The 12,547-nt window shown below is 45.3% G+C and overlaps 1 protein-coding gene across 2 annotated transcripts; it reads left to right on the top strand.

Annotated features, from left to right (window-relative positions):
- Positions 1 to 2,551: 2,551 nt before the first annotated feature.
- Positions 2,552 to 12,529, top strand: LOC124003927 (protein phosphatase 1 regulatory subunit 12B-like). 2 transcript variants are annotated; one of them, XM_046312578.1, is made up of 7 exons: positions 2,552 to 3,092; positions 7,075 to 7,091; positions 7,310 to 7,421; positions 7,776 to 7,880; positions 10,448 to 10,507; positions 10,777 to 10,850; positions 12,059 to 12,529. In XM_046312578.1, exons 1-6 carry the CDS (start codon positions 2,985 to 2,987, stop codon positions 10,846 to 10,848), a joined length of 474 nt encoding a protein of 157 aa, XP_046168534.1. In that variant the 5' UTR covers positions 2,552 to 2,984; the 3' UTR covers positions 10,849 to 10,850; positions 12,059 to 12,529. The 2 variants fall into 2 exon arrangements, with proteins under 2 accessions (XP_046168534.1, XP_046168533.1); XM_046312577.1 differs by having other exon boundaries at positions 2,606 to 3,092; positions 10,777 to 10,827.
- Positions 12,530 to 12,547: the final 18 nt, after the last annotated feature.

Here is a 12,547-nt window from a genome sequence, read left to right as displayed (position 1 = left end):
GCCACCAGGTGGTGCCAGTATCTACAGGTCAGTGTCTCATCCTCACTGTGTGACAAAGTGTGACCGAGACTTGTCCATACAGTTCTGATGTTATCACCCAGTTCTGGTAGTAAAATATTACCATGAGATGGTGCCAACATGTTCATTTCCATATACTATTCAGATAATATAGATGACCAACCTGTTGTGTGATGAAAATTTGATGAACACTGTTTTTCTTGATTAATCTTGTGGAGTGGTATTACTGTAAATATCACTTTTCAATTGGTCTGAGCAAAAACATTGGGTAGATATTAATCTTGGTTAACCAAGGACAAAAATCTTGTGTAATTATGTCCACAAGAGATGAGATATAGATAGCTATATGGCTTGCTGTAATATTTCAGGCCAGAAATGTAATTTCTGCTATTGTTACCTTTCATATTATGCTCATATCCCTCTCTGTAAAGTGAAGATAGTGATTATTTGTCCATAAGGTATGTATATTGTATTTATAGCATGCTGAAGCCAAAAGATATTCTTAGACAGGCACTGACCACTAACCCATCAGGGGAGCACTAATCAAAGGAAGTAGAGATTATGAGCACCAGCCAAAATGACTTCCTGTTGTTGTCATCATTTCCCTCTACCCCCACGCTCTCCCCCTCTCTCCCTCTCTCCAGATCCCTTCCTACCCTCCTCTCTCCCCCTCTCCCCAGATTTCTCGTACCCCCTCTATCCTACCCCCTTCTCTCCCTCTCTTCAGATCCCCTCCTACCCCCTCTCCCTTTCTCCAGATCCCCTCCTACCCTTCTCTCTCCCCCTGTCTCCAGATTCCCTCCTATCCCCCTCTCTCCCCCTCTCTCCCTCTCTGCAGTTCCCCCATACCCACTCTCTCCTTCTCTGCAGAGCCCGTTCCTACCCCATCTCTCCCTACTACTCCCCTCTCTCCAGATCCTCTCTCCTGCACTCTCTCTCTCCAGATCCCCTCCTACCCCCTCTCTCCCTTTCTCCAGATCCCCTCCTATCCCCCTCTCTCCCCACCTCTCCCTCTCTGCAGATCCCCTCCTATCCCCCTCTCTCCAGATTACCTCCTACCCCCTCTCTCCCTTTCTCAAGGTCCATCTTATCCCCCTCTCTCCCTTTCTCCAGATCCCTCCTACCCCCTCGCTCCCTTTCTCCAGATCCCTCCTACCCCCCTCTCCCCCTCTCTCCAGATCCCCTCCTACCCCTATTTCTCCAGATCCCTCCTACCCCCTGCTCCCTCGTTCCCTCTCTCCAGATCCCCTTCTACCCCTTCTCTCCAGATCCCCTTCTACCCCCTCTCTCCAGATCCCCTTCTACCCCTCTCTCCAGATCCCCTCCTACTCATCCTACCCCTCTGTTTCCAGATCCCCTCCTACACCTTCTCTTTCACTCTCTCCAGATCCCCTCCTACCCCTCTCTCTCTCTAGATCCCCCCTACCCCCCTCTCTCCAGATCCCCTCCTAACCCACTCTCCAGATCCCCTCCTACCCCTTCTCTCCCCTCTCTCCAGATCCCCTCCTACCTCACTCTCCAGATCCCCTCTTACCACTTCTCTCTCCAGATCCCCTCCTACCTTTTCTCTCTCTCTCGAGGAAAGGATCCCCTCCTATCTCCCACTCTGCAGATCTGCCCTCCTACCCCCTCTTTGGCTTTCTCTAGATCCCTACTATACCCCCTCTCCCCCTTCTCCAGATCCCTCCTACACCCCCTCTCCCCTTCTCCAGATCCCTCCTACACCCCCTCTCCCCCTTCTCCAGATCCCTCCTACACACCCTCTCCCCCTCTCTCCAGATCCCCGTACCCCTTCTCTCCCTTTCTCCAGATCCCTCCTACAGCCCCTCTCCCCCTTCTCCAGATTCCCTCCTACCCCCTCTCTCCCTTTCTCCAGATCCCTCCTACACCCCCTCTCCCCTTCTCCAGATCCCTCCTTCCCCCATATCTCCCTTTCTCCAGATCCCCTCCTACCCCCTGCTCCCTCTCTCCATATCCCCTCCTTCTCCCCTCTCTCCAGATGCCCTTCTACCCTCTCTCTCCCTCTCTCCAGATCCTCCCCTACCCCCTCTCTCCAGATGCCCTTCTACCCTCTCTCTCCCTCTCTTCAGATCCTCCTCTACCCCCTCTCTGCAGATCCCCTCCTACCCTTCCATATCTCCCTCTCTCCAGATCCTCCCATACCCCCCTCTCTCCAGATGCCCTTCTATCCTCTCTCTCCCTCTCTCCAGATCCTCCCCTACCCCCCTCTCTGCAGATCCCCTCCTACCCCTCCATATCTCCCTCTCTCCAGATCCCCTCCTACCCCTTCTGTCTCTCTGCTGCATCATGCACACACTAACAATGGAATACTGGCAGCCATGTTTGTGACGCTGTGAAATTAGATTAAAAAATGACGAATTACATTTTTTTATTATCATAACAAATTCCAATGTCCAACAAATCCATATTAGTCCATAGCTCAGACCAAAGGGTGATTAAAGAAAGAGGGGGAAAGAGAGACAGTGAGGCAGAAAGAGAGAGAGCGAGAGGCTGTCAGGCAGAATGAGACCCGAGTGCTTTACTTTGAAGTTTTCATTTTTGTTGAATCACCACAGTCCAGAGAGTGCTCTCATTAGCGACACTGCTGTCAAGTCCCAGGCAGTGTCCCTCCCCATACAGTCTACAGCACCGCCCAGCGCCCACCCTCTTCCTCCTCCACAGCTCCCTCCCTTTTGCTACTCACCTTCCACTCATCTCATCTCAGGATCACTCAACATCACCTGGAGTGAGATCACACTCCTGACCACAGCTATTTCTGTATCATTAGAACTTTATTATTTTGATCACAATCCTGACTCTGTCCCTTCACCACCTTCATTCACATCACAGGGATTTTAACTGTGTGTCACCGGATTGTTCATGCAGTAGTCTTTTGGAATCAAGTTGGTTGGACCGGACCGTTGGACCCCACGTGAACCTCATGCAGTGGAGATTATCCTGCAGCGATGTCATCTCATCTCTCCCCCCGCAACGCAAAGGATCAGCCACGCACAAGAAAGTCATCCACTGATTCGTCTCCCGCTAAACCCTCGCCGACCTCCAGAAGCCTCAAAGTAAGAACAGATTACTTCTCTTTTCTATGGGCAATAACAAGGAGACGCCTAGGCTGACTTTTGGAAACATTGCCATGTGTTGAAAAAAGCTGTGGATCAGATAAAATGCCATGCTTGACTTATAACTTTAACCATTAGTTTTGAGCTCTCCAGACTAGCCAAGCACTATGTTGATGTCTAATACCATAGGTGTTATGGAATACTGTTCATGATTTTAGTGGAAACCTTTGTAATTGTTTCATGAAGATTGTAGTGAGCGATGGTGATTAGCCTTCTTGAGCCAAGTGGCTTATGTGGGAGTAAATTTGACTAAAGGAATAGGAAGTTTCAGACTCAGCTGCATGGATGTAACTATTCAAATATAATTGTAAAACACATTAAACATACAAAGTGTACTCATACACAGACTCTCTCTCTCTCTCTCTCTCTCTCTCTCTCTCTCTCTCTCTCTCTCTCTCTCTCTCTCTCTCTCTCTCTCTCTCCCTCCTCTCTCCCTCTCTCTCTCTCTCTCTCTCTCTCTCTCTCTCTCTCTCTCTCTCTCTCTCTCTCTCTCTCTCTCTCTCTCCTCTCTCCCTCTATCTCTCTCTCTCTCTCTCTCTCTCTCTCTCTCTCTCTCTCTCTCTCTCTCTCTCTCTCTCTCTCTCTCTCTCTCTCTCTCTCTCTCTCTCTCTCTCTCTCTCTCTCTCTCTCTCTCTCTCTCTCTCTCTCTCTCTCTCTCTCTCTCTCTCTCTCTCTCTCTCTCTCTCTCTCTTTGTGAGGTCCAGAATCCGTCCAATAGAGCCTCAGCATTTTACTCCCACGACTGGTCATATGCGTGTCAGATAACTTTTGAGTTTCCATGACATCATCAGCTCCATGCAATTTTTTCACAAGGAAGAAAGTTGCCTCGGAATTTGACTGAGAGGAGTCCTGTGTAACTTAACAAAATAGACAACTGACATATATACAACTCAGATTGTCATTGAAGATACTTATCAGACAGGATCAACTAGATCAATTTCTTATTACAACTTCTTAAACATTTCCCTGTTTTGTTTTCCCGGCTGGCTTGTGTGCAGGAACGTGCTGAGTCTTATCCAGGGTGATATCAGGGGACCCACTTGAACGCATGCCTCTGAAAATGTGATATATATATATATCACATTTTCTTCTTTGGAAGAGCTAGTCAGCAGACAGGAAGTCCCCCATCGGATCTAACAGAGTAGGAGGGGAGCACAAAGAAAGACTGGCCTGGTCCACAAACAACCACTAGCTCCAACATTCTGGGCACTGGTGTGAATCTGAAAGGATTCTATTGGTGTAATGATTCATCAATACAAGCCTACTAGAGAACCAGATGGACCTACAATCATATTGTTTACATCATCCAACTATTTTTGATCTATGAAATGCCTAGGGGTTAGAAATTATAAGGGTTAATCCTGGCTGGGTTGGTCATGGTGGAAGGGTTGGGTATTATAGGGGCTATTCCTGGCTGGGTTGGTCATGGTGGAAGGGTTAGGTTTATTGGGGTTATTCCTGGCTGGATCTGGTCATGGTGGAAGGGTTAGATATTATAAGGGTTATTCCTGGCTGGGCTGGTCATGGTGGAAGGGTTAGATTTATTGGGGTTATTCCTGGCTGGGCTGGTCATGGTGGAAGGGTTAGATTTATTGGGGTTATTCCTGGCTGGGTCTGGTCATGGTGGAAGGGTTAGATTTATTGTGGTTATTCCTGGCTGGGCTGGTCATGGTGGAAGGGTTAGATATTATAAGGGTTATTCCTGGCTGGGCTGGTCATGGTGGAAGGGTTAGATTTATTGGGGTTATTCCTGGCTGGGTCTGGTCATGGTGGAAGGGTTAGATTTATTGTGGTTATTCCTGGCTGGGTTGGTCATTGTGGAAGGGTTAGATTTATTGTGGTTATTCCTGGCTGGGTTGGTCATGGTGGAAGGGTTAGATATTATTGGGGTTATTCCTGGCTGGGTTGGTCATGGTGGAAGGGTTAGATTTATTGGGGTTATTCCTGGCTGGGTCTGGTCATGGAGGAAGGGTTAGATATTATAAGGGTTATTCCTGGCTGGGCTGGTCATGGTGGAAGGGTTAGATTTATTGGGGTTATTCCTGGCTGGGTCTGGTCATGGTGGAAGGGTTAGATTTATTGTGGTTATTCCTGGCTGGGTCTGGTCATGGTGGAAGGGTTAGATATTATTGTGGTTATTCCTAGCTGGGTCTGGTCATGGAGGAAGGGTTAGATATTATTGGGGTTATTCCTGGCTGGGTTGGTCATGGTGGAAGGGTTAGATTTATTGGGGTTATTCCTGGCTGGGTTGGTCATGGTGGAAGGGTTAGATTTATTGGGGTTATTCCTGGCTGGGTCTGGTCATGGTGGAAAGGTTAGATATTATTGGGGATATTCCTGGCTGGGTCTGGTCATGGTGGAAGGGTTGGTTATTATAGAGGTTATTCCTGGCTGGGTCTGGTTGTGGTGGAAGGGTTAGATATTATAGGGGTTATTCCTGACTGGGTTTGGTTTTTGTGGTGGAGGGGTTAAATATTGTAGGGGTTATTCCTGGCTGGGTCTGGTCATGGTGGAAGGCTTCGCTGAGGCATGTTAGACTCAGAGCAGGCCCTCTCCATCACAGCCCAACTTCTCCCAGTGCCAGATCCAAGCAGAGCTTCAGGAGGTAAGCCTTGTTAATGATAACTTACAATGGCTCCAAACACAAAGACAGACTCTTTAATAAGAGAGAGCTGACAGTGTTGACACAGATGGAGAGAGAACATCCTGAGAGCTTGTTGATGTCTGATGGGAAACATTCCTGTGTGTTTATACATGATCCTTCTAGAGCCCCTTGAACAATTCAGGTGAATTTATATCTGTCTCCATAGAGCCTTACTTGGTGTGTTATGTCTAAACACTGCAATGAGTTCTTATGCCTGTGTGTATGACCTTAAGTTTGTTTTCCAGACTTCAGTTCAAGTCTCTTTTATTCTTGAAGCAATAATAGGCGAGTGCACAAAAAACAAGAAAATATTTATGTAATCGTACATTGTTAACCAAATCAATTGACGTCAATTGAAGCAATGTTTTAATGCCTTCACTCTTGCTCACTGTTGCATACCATGGCGTAAAAGCCTAAATATTTGGCTTTGAGGGCTGAACTCTTGAAATTGCCTGACAAAGTGCTTGCTCGTCATGGTTCCCTGGACACATAGAAAGCGGCACAGGCTTGAAAACGGAAGCAGGCTGTCCGCTGCAGCCTGAGAACACAGAGGTCAGGGGTTGACCAAACACTGGAAGAGTATCACTGAGGACATTTTCTAGCGGGAATGATTATGCCTGCAGTGGAACGCATCTCCTATTCTATCCTATAGTATTGTATATTGTATTGTATCAGGAATAACCTTTTCAACTCTTCTACTGAAATAAATCCACAAGTGACTGAAGTAACAAATGCCCCCTGACATTAATGCCATTGTCAACATTGCCATTTTTGCGGGAGTGTCTCTTTAAAAACAGATTCATATCCCCTGTTTCCAACCCTTCAGCAGGCAATAACCGTCAAGATTCCCAGGCTAAGCCGCTGCCATAGTTATGACCTTTTTTGGATGTGTTTAGCTTTATCTCTGCGTCTCAGTTTGCACATGTGACTGTTTCCACTGTCCTTCTCTAACTTGGCGTGAGTATGGAGTTTCATCCCAAGATGCTCTCTGCTGATATCCACATGCTTGGCTGCAGGACAGTGTGAAGGTCTTCTGTTAGCCTTCTATGAGAGTTCAGAACTAGGGCCATGGGGTTTTCCTGGCCACCTGAGCTGAAATGTCAAAATGTAATTACAGCACATAATCTTTATGCATACAGGACACAAAGGCCTTTTACAAAGTGCTCATCTTCACAGCTCTGCTGTCAGAAGACATTACACCTCAGTGTTGCAGACCATCCAAAACTACTCATGTTCTATGCATTTTGTAAGTGACATATCTTCTCTGTTTGTTTTCAGCATGAAAGAGTGTCCAGGTAAGATGCTTTCAACTCAATTAACTTCATCAAAAGACACAAGGTGTGCTTTAGATTGTCCCTATCAATCAGGCATTGAAACATATCCTAACAGCCATTGGTCACTCAGGCCTAGATTGCAACTGATTGTTATTACAATTAGGGTCAAAGGTACATTGGTGGTTAAGCTCTGACACAGTGCAGTAGATTCAGGTTCAGCTGTGCAATCTTACCCTCAGACTGGACTCGTCTGGTGCTTACGACCGAGAGGCCTATGATGCTCGAAGGGAAAACAGAATGGCAGCGCGGAAAAAAGCAGAGGAGGAGGCAGGGTGCACTGACTATAAGAAGGTAACCTGTAACTTGGAAAAATTACCGTAGTTTGTTAATTTTCTGTTATAAATCTGTTATGTCATGATAATGCCATTGTTTTGTAGCCCTTATGACTGTGGGTTCAAGTACTGTGTAACCCAAAATGGTATTACATGGTATTCCATTGCACTGTTGAGAGGTAGTTCACAAGTAAGCATTCCATTTCACTGTTTACACCCTGCTGTATCCGGGGTATGTGACAAATCAACTTTGATTTGAATTGGAGATCAGGCTACATGAAAAACACAACTGGTTGATAAAACCTAAGTCAAATTATGTGGCATGTTATGATGTTCTGGGTCTGAGTTTGCTGTGGGATCCTGTGCATCACAGATGTACGAGGAGGCCTTGTCTACCAATGAGAGACTCAAGTCCAGGCTGCAGGGCAGCAAACAGGAGCTGGTATTGGTGCAGACTCAGCTGGAGAGAGTGACACAGGTGATTATCCCCAACTGGTATTCATCCACCACACAAAATAGTTCCCCAACAAACATTGTAAACACATTTTTTTCTGGAAATTGTTCCTCAACCAGTGGCTGACTTTGGCAGGAGCTCACTGGAGCTGTGTACCGGCACCTCAAATGTTCTACTGCTTGAGCTACTGTTCCTCTTATAGAATATTAGCTCAAAAGTATTGTGGCACTTCTGCACCTAAATCGACAGCAAACAGCACCGGCAATCAAAATTAGTACCGGAACCTATTTCAGTCCAAGTCAAGCCAACAAGCCATCATCCTAAACATCAAACGAAACTGCAGAAATCAGATGAAGAGTCCAATGAAGAAGTACAGTGCATTCGGAAAGTATTCAGATCACTTGACTTTTTCCACATTTTGTTACGTTACAGCCTGATTCTAAAATGGATTAAATACACGTTTCCTCATCAATCTGCACACAATACGCCACAATGCCAAAGCAAAAACAGGTTTTAGAAAATGTTGCAAATGTATACAAATTATAAAACAGAAGTACCTTATTTACATAAGTATTCAGACCCTTTGCCATGAGGCTCAAAATTTTACGTAGCTGTATCCGGTTTCCATTGATCATTCTTGAGATGTTTCAACAACTTGATTAGAGTCCACCTGTGGTAAATTCAACTGATTGGACATGATTTAGAAAGGAAAACACCTGTCTATATAAGGTCACAGAGTTGACAGTGCATGTCATAACAAAAACCATGCCATAAGGTCGAAGGAATTGTCCGTAGAGCTCAGAGACAGGATTGTGTTATTTTTTTCACCTTTATTTAACCAGGTAGGCTAGTTGAGAACAAGTTCTCATTTGCAACTGCCTGGCCAAGATAAAGTATAGCAATTCGACACATACAAAAACACATAGTTACACATGGAATAAACTAAATATAGTCAATAATACAGTAGAACAAAAGAAAACAAAAAGTCTATATACAGTGAGTGCAAATGAGGTAAGATAACGGAGTTAAGGCAATAAATAGGCCATGGTGGCAAAGTAATTACAATATAGCAATTAAAAACTGGAATGGTAGATGGGCAGAAGATAAATGTGCAAGTGGAGATACTGGTGTGCAAAGCAGCAGGTGGCGAAGTAATTACAATATAGCAATTAAACACTGAAATGGTAGATGGGCAGAAGATGTTGTGTGTTGAGGCACAGATCTGGGGAAGGGTAACAAAACATTTCTGCAGCATTGAAGGTCCACAAGAACACAGTAGCCTCCATCATTGTTAAATGGAAGAATTTGGAACCACCAAGACTGTTCTTAGAGCTGGCCGTCAGGCCAAACTGAGCAATCGGGGGAGAAGGGCCTTGGTCATGGAGGTGACCAAGAACCCGATGGTCACTCTGACAGACCTCCAGAGTTCCTCTGTGGAGATGGGAGAACATTCCAGAAGGACAACCATCTCTGCAGCACTCCATCAATCAAGTCTTTATGGTAGAGTGGTCAAATGGAAGCTGCTCCTCAGTAAAAGGCACAAGACAGCCCACTTTGAGTTTGCCAAAAGGCACTTAAAGACTCTTAGACCATGAGAAACAAGATTCTCTGGTCAGATGAAACCAAGATTGAACTCTTTGGACTGAATGCCAAGTGTAACATCTGGAGGAAACTTGGCACCATCCCTACAATGAAGCATGGAGGTGGCAGCATCATGCTGTGGGGATGTTTTTCAGCGGCAGGGACTGGGAGACTAGTCAGGATCGAGGGAAAGCTGAATAGAGCAAAGTACAGAGAGATCCTTGATGAAAACCTGCTCCAGAGCACTCAGGACCTCAGATAGGGGCGAAGATTCACCTTCCAAAAGGACAACGACCCTAAGCACACAACCAAGACAATGCAGTAGTCTCTGAATGTCCTCGAGTAGCCCAGCCAGAGCCCAGACTTGAACCCGATCAAACAGCTCTAGAGAGACCTAAAAATTGCTGTGCATCCTGACATACTTTGGAAGGATCTGCAGAGAAGAATGGGAGAAACTTGCCAAATACAGGTGTGCCAAGCTTGTGGCGTCATACTCAAGAAGACTCGAGGCTGTAATGCTTCATCAAAGTACCGTTTGTCGCTATGGGGTATTGTGTGTAGTTTGATAAGGGAAAAAACAAAAATTTGAATACATTTTAGACTAAGGCTGTAACGTAACAAATGTGTAAAAAGTCAAGGGGTCTGAATACTTTCCGAATGCACTGTATGTGTCTGTTTGTGCAATTTTATTGCTTATCATTGTGATTTCCAGTGTACAGTTCTTGTCAAATTCATGGTGGAATAACTCTTCCATATCCTACTGCAATGACCACTGCACAATACAATCAGGAAAGTTGCAGGAGTGTGAAGAATGTGACAGGTTATGCAAGGAAGATGCATTGGCTGATTCCAGAGGTAAATGCTTGGGAGGTATTATTTGTGAAGTACGGTAGTATGCTTGTGAGGTGACCATGGTTGTTTTCAAAGGTATATATGAGAAATGTCTGCCGGCTTCAGGGATTGCACTCTTCTCATTGTCCCCATTTTAACCATGGGCTTTTGCATTGCAGAGAAAGATAACCATGACTGAAAGGTCCAATGAAAGGTCCATGCTTGAGACAGAAAAACGGGTGAGATCCTTATGTCACTGAATGTTTGCTTATGCACTTTTAACTTCTGTCTTGGCCTTGTACAGCATATCTATTCATTCTATGTTATTTTAATAGCTCATAGGTCCAGTCATGGTGAGGCTGGTAGTCACATCATGTTCAGTCTCACTCCTCTCCTCTCTGGGAGCCTCATCATGTTCAGTCTCACTGTGACATGTCTCCTCTCCTCTCTGGGAGCCTCATCATGTTCAGTCTCCACCATTGTGACATGTCTCCTCTCCTCTCTGTAGGAAACGCGTGTCCTGCAGAAGAAGATATCAGACATGGAAGATGAAGTGAAGGTATCTGTCCAGTTGCAATAATGGTGAATTTCCTGAATTGATACCGAGAGATGTTCAAGGTCTGACCAATTTGGGGTCGTTTTCTTGTGGCTTAATGCCAGTTCTTGTACTTCTTGAGGACCTCTCCAATAGACTAAACCTAGCCACAGCAGAGACAGAACATATTTCCAAAACATAGTCTCCGCAGGAGGCCGAGCCATCACAAAGTTGCCCTGCAGATAGACAGAGCAAGCTGCTGAACAGGGAATATCCCTCTGGGACGTGCCTTGGTACTGTAGTGTGTCTGTCTCAAACGACACCCTGTTTCCTTAAAAACGCACTGCTTTCTGGTCAAATGTGCCAGTTGCGATGCAGCCCGAGTCTCAAGCCAGCAGTGACAAAGCATACATGGTGTGTGGTGTGGTATTCTAAGCTGACATCATTTGCCACCATTATGTAATTATTATGCTCCGTTGGCTGTGAAATGTGTGAGTGCATTGATTTATATTCATGGCGTGAGTACACCATTGGTATTCCTCCACAATCACTACTGCCACAAGCATCTGCTGTGTTCCATACAGGAGGGTACAGACAACAACCATTTGTTGTCTCTGAATGAGAGGTCTCAATAAAGATGGAACACTAAACTGAAAATAGACAATCTTGTGGGAGAACATTACATGTTCAGTTGACTCAGAGGAGAGGTTGGTGATGAGTGTCGTCTGGCCTTTGTTCTGTGAAGCAAACTTGAACTGGATTTGCTTCACCCTAACCCCAACCCTATTCCCAAACATAACCCTACCCCCAACCCTAATCCCAACCATAACCCCAACCCTAACCATAACCCCAACCCTAATCCCATAACCCCAAACCTAATCATAACCACAACCCCAACTAACCCCTAACCCTAATCCCAACCATAACCCTAACCATAACCCCAACCTCAACTAACTCCTAACCCCTAACCCCAACCATAACCCCTAACCCCAACCATAACCCCTAATCTCAACCCTAACACCAACCCTAACTCCTAACTCCTAACCTCTACCATATCTCCAACCCTAAACCCAACCATAACCATAACTCCAACCCTAACCTTAACCCTAACCCTAACCATAACTCCAACCCTAACCCTAACCATAACCATAACCCCAACCCTAACCCCAAACCGAACCTTAACCCTAACCCCAACTCTAACCCCAACTCCAACCATAACCCTCTCTGTCTGCGTGTTGTCTGCTGTCCTCCACAGGTCCAGACAGAGCTGAAGAATGAGAACCAGAGACTGAAGGACGAGAACGGAGCCTTAATTCGGGTCATCAGTAAACTGTCTAAGTGAGAAGAAGAGGAAAAGGAAGAGAGCAGTGGATGATACAGCTTTATTTGCCATGTTTACACCCACTTCTCCAACCCCACCACCCCCACCAACACCCCCACCAACACCAGTAGTCTTCACACGCAGTTTGCATATTTGCACATTTTTTGTATTAATTTATGGATTGTTATAATGCATAATTATATAATCACAGCACATAATAATACCGTATGAATGTCTGCAAATGTTTAATCTATAAGCTGATGTAACAGGTTATATATTATCACGTTTTGTATCACTATGTGACATTTGAAATGTTTTTTTTGTTTTTTTGTTTACTCCATCACATGAACAGTCTCCTACGCCTTGTATAAGTTATTTATAAAGATTTTCTATGCTGCAATCCAACGCAATCTCTTGTATTCA

This window comes from Oncorhynchus gorbuscha, linkage group LG18, assembly GCF_021184085.1.
Source record: "Oncorhynchus gorbuscha isolate QuinsamMale2020 ecotype Even-year linkage group LG18, OgorEven_v1.0, whole genome shotgun sequence".
Classification (NCBI taxonomy): Eukaryota; Metazoa; Chordata; class Actinopteri; order Salmoniformes; family Salmonidae; genus Oncorhynchus; species Oncorhynchus gorbuscha.
Note: the sequence above shows the minus strand (reverse complement) of the source record. Positions and strands in the feature narration are given on the sequence as shown.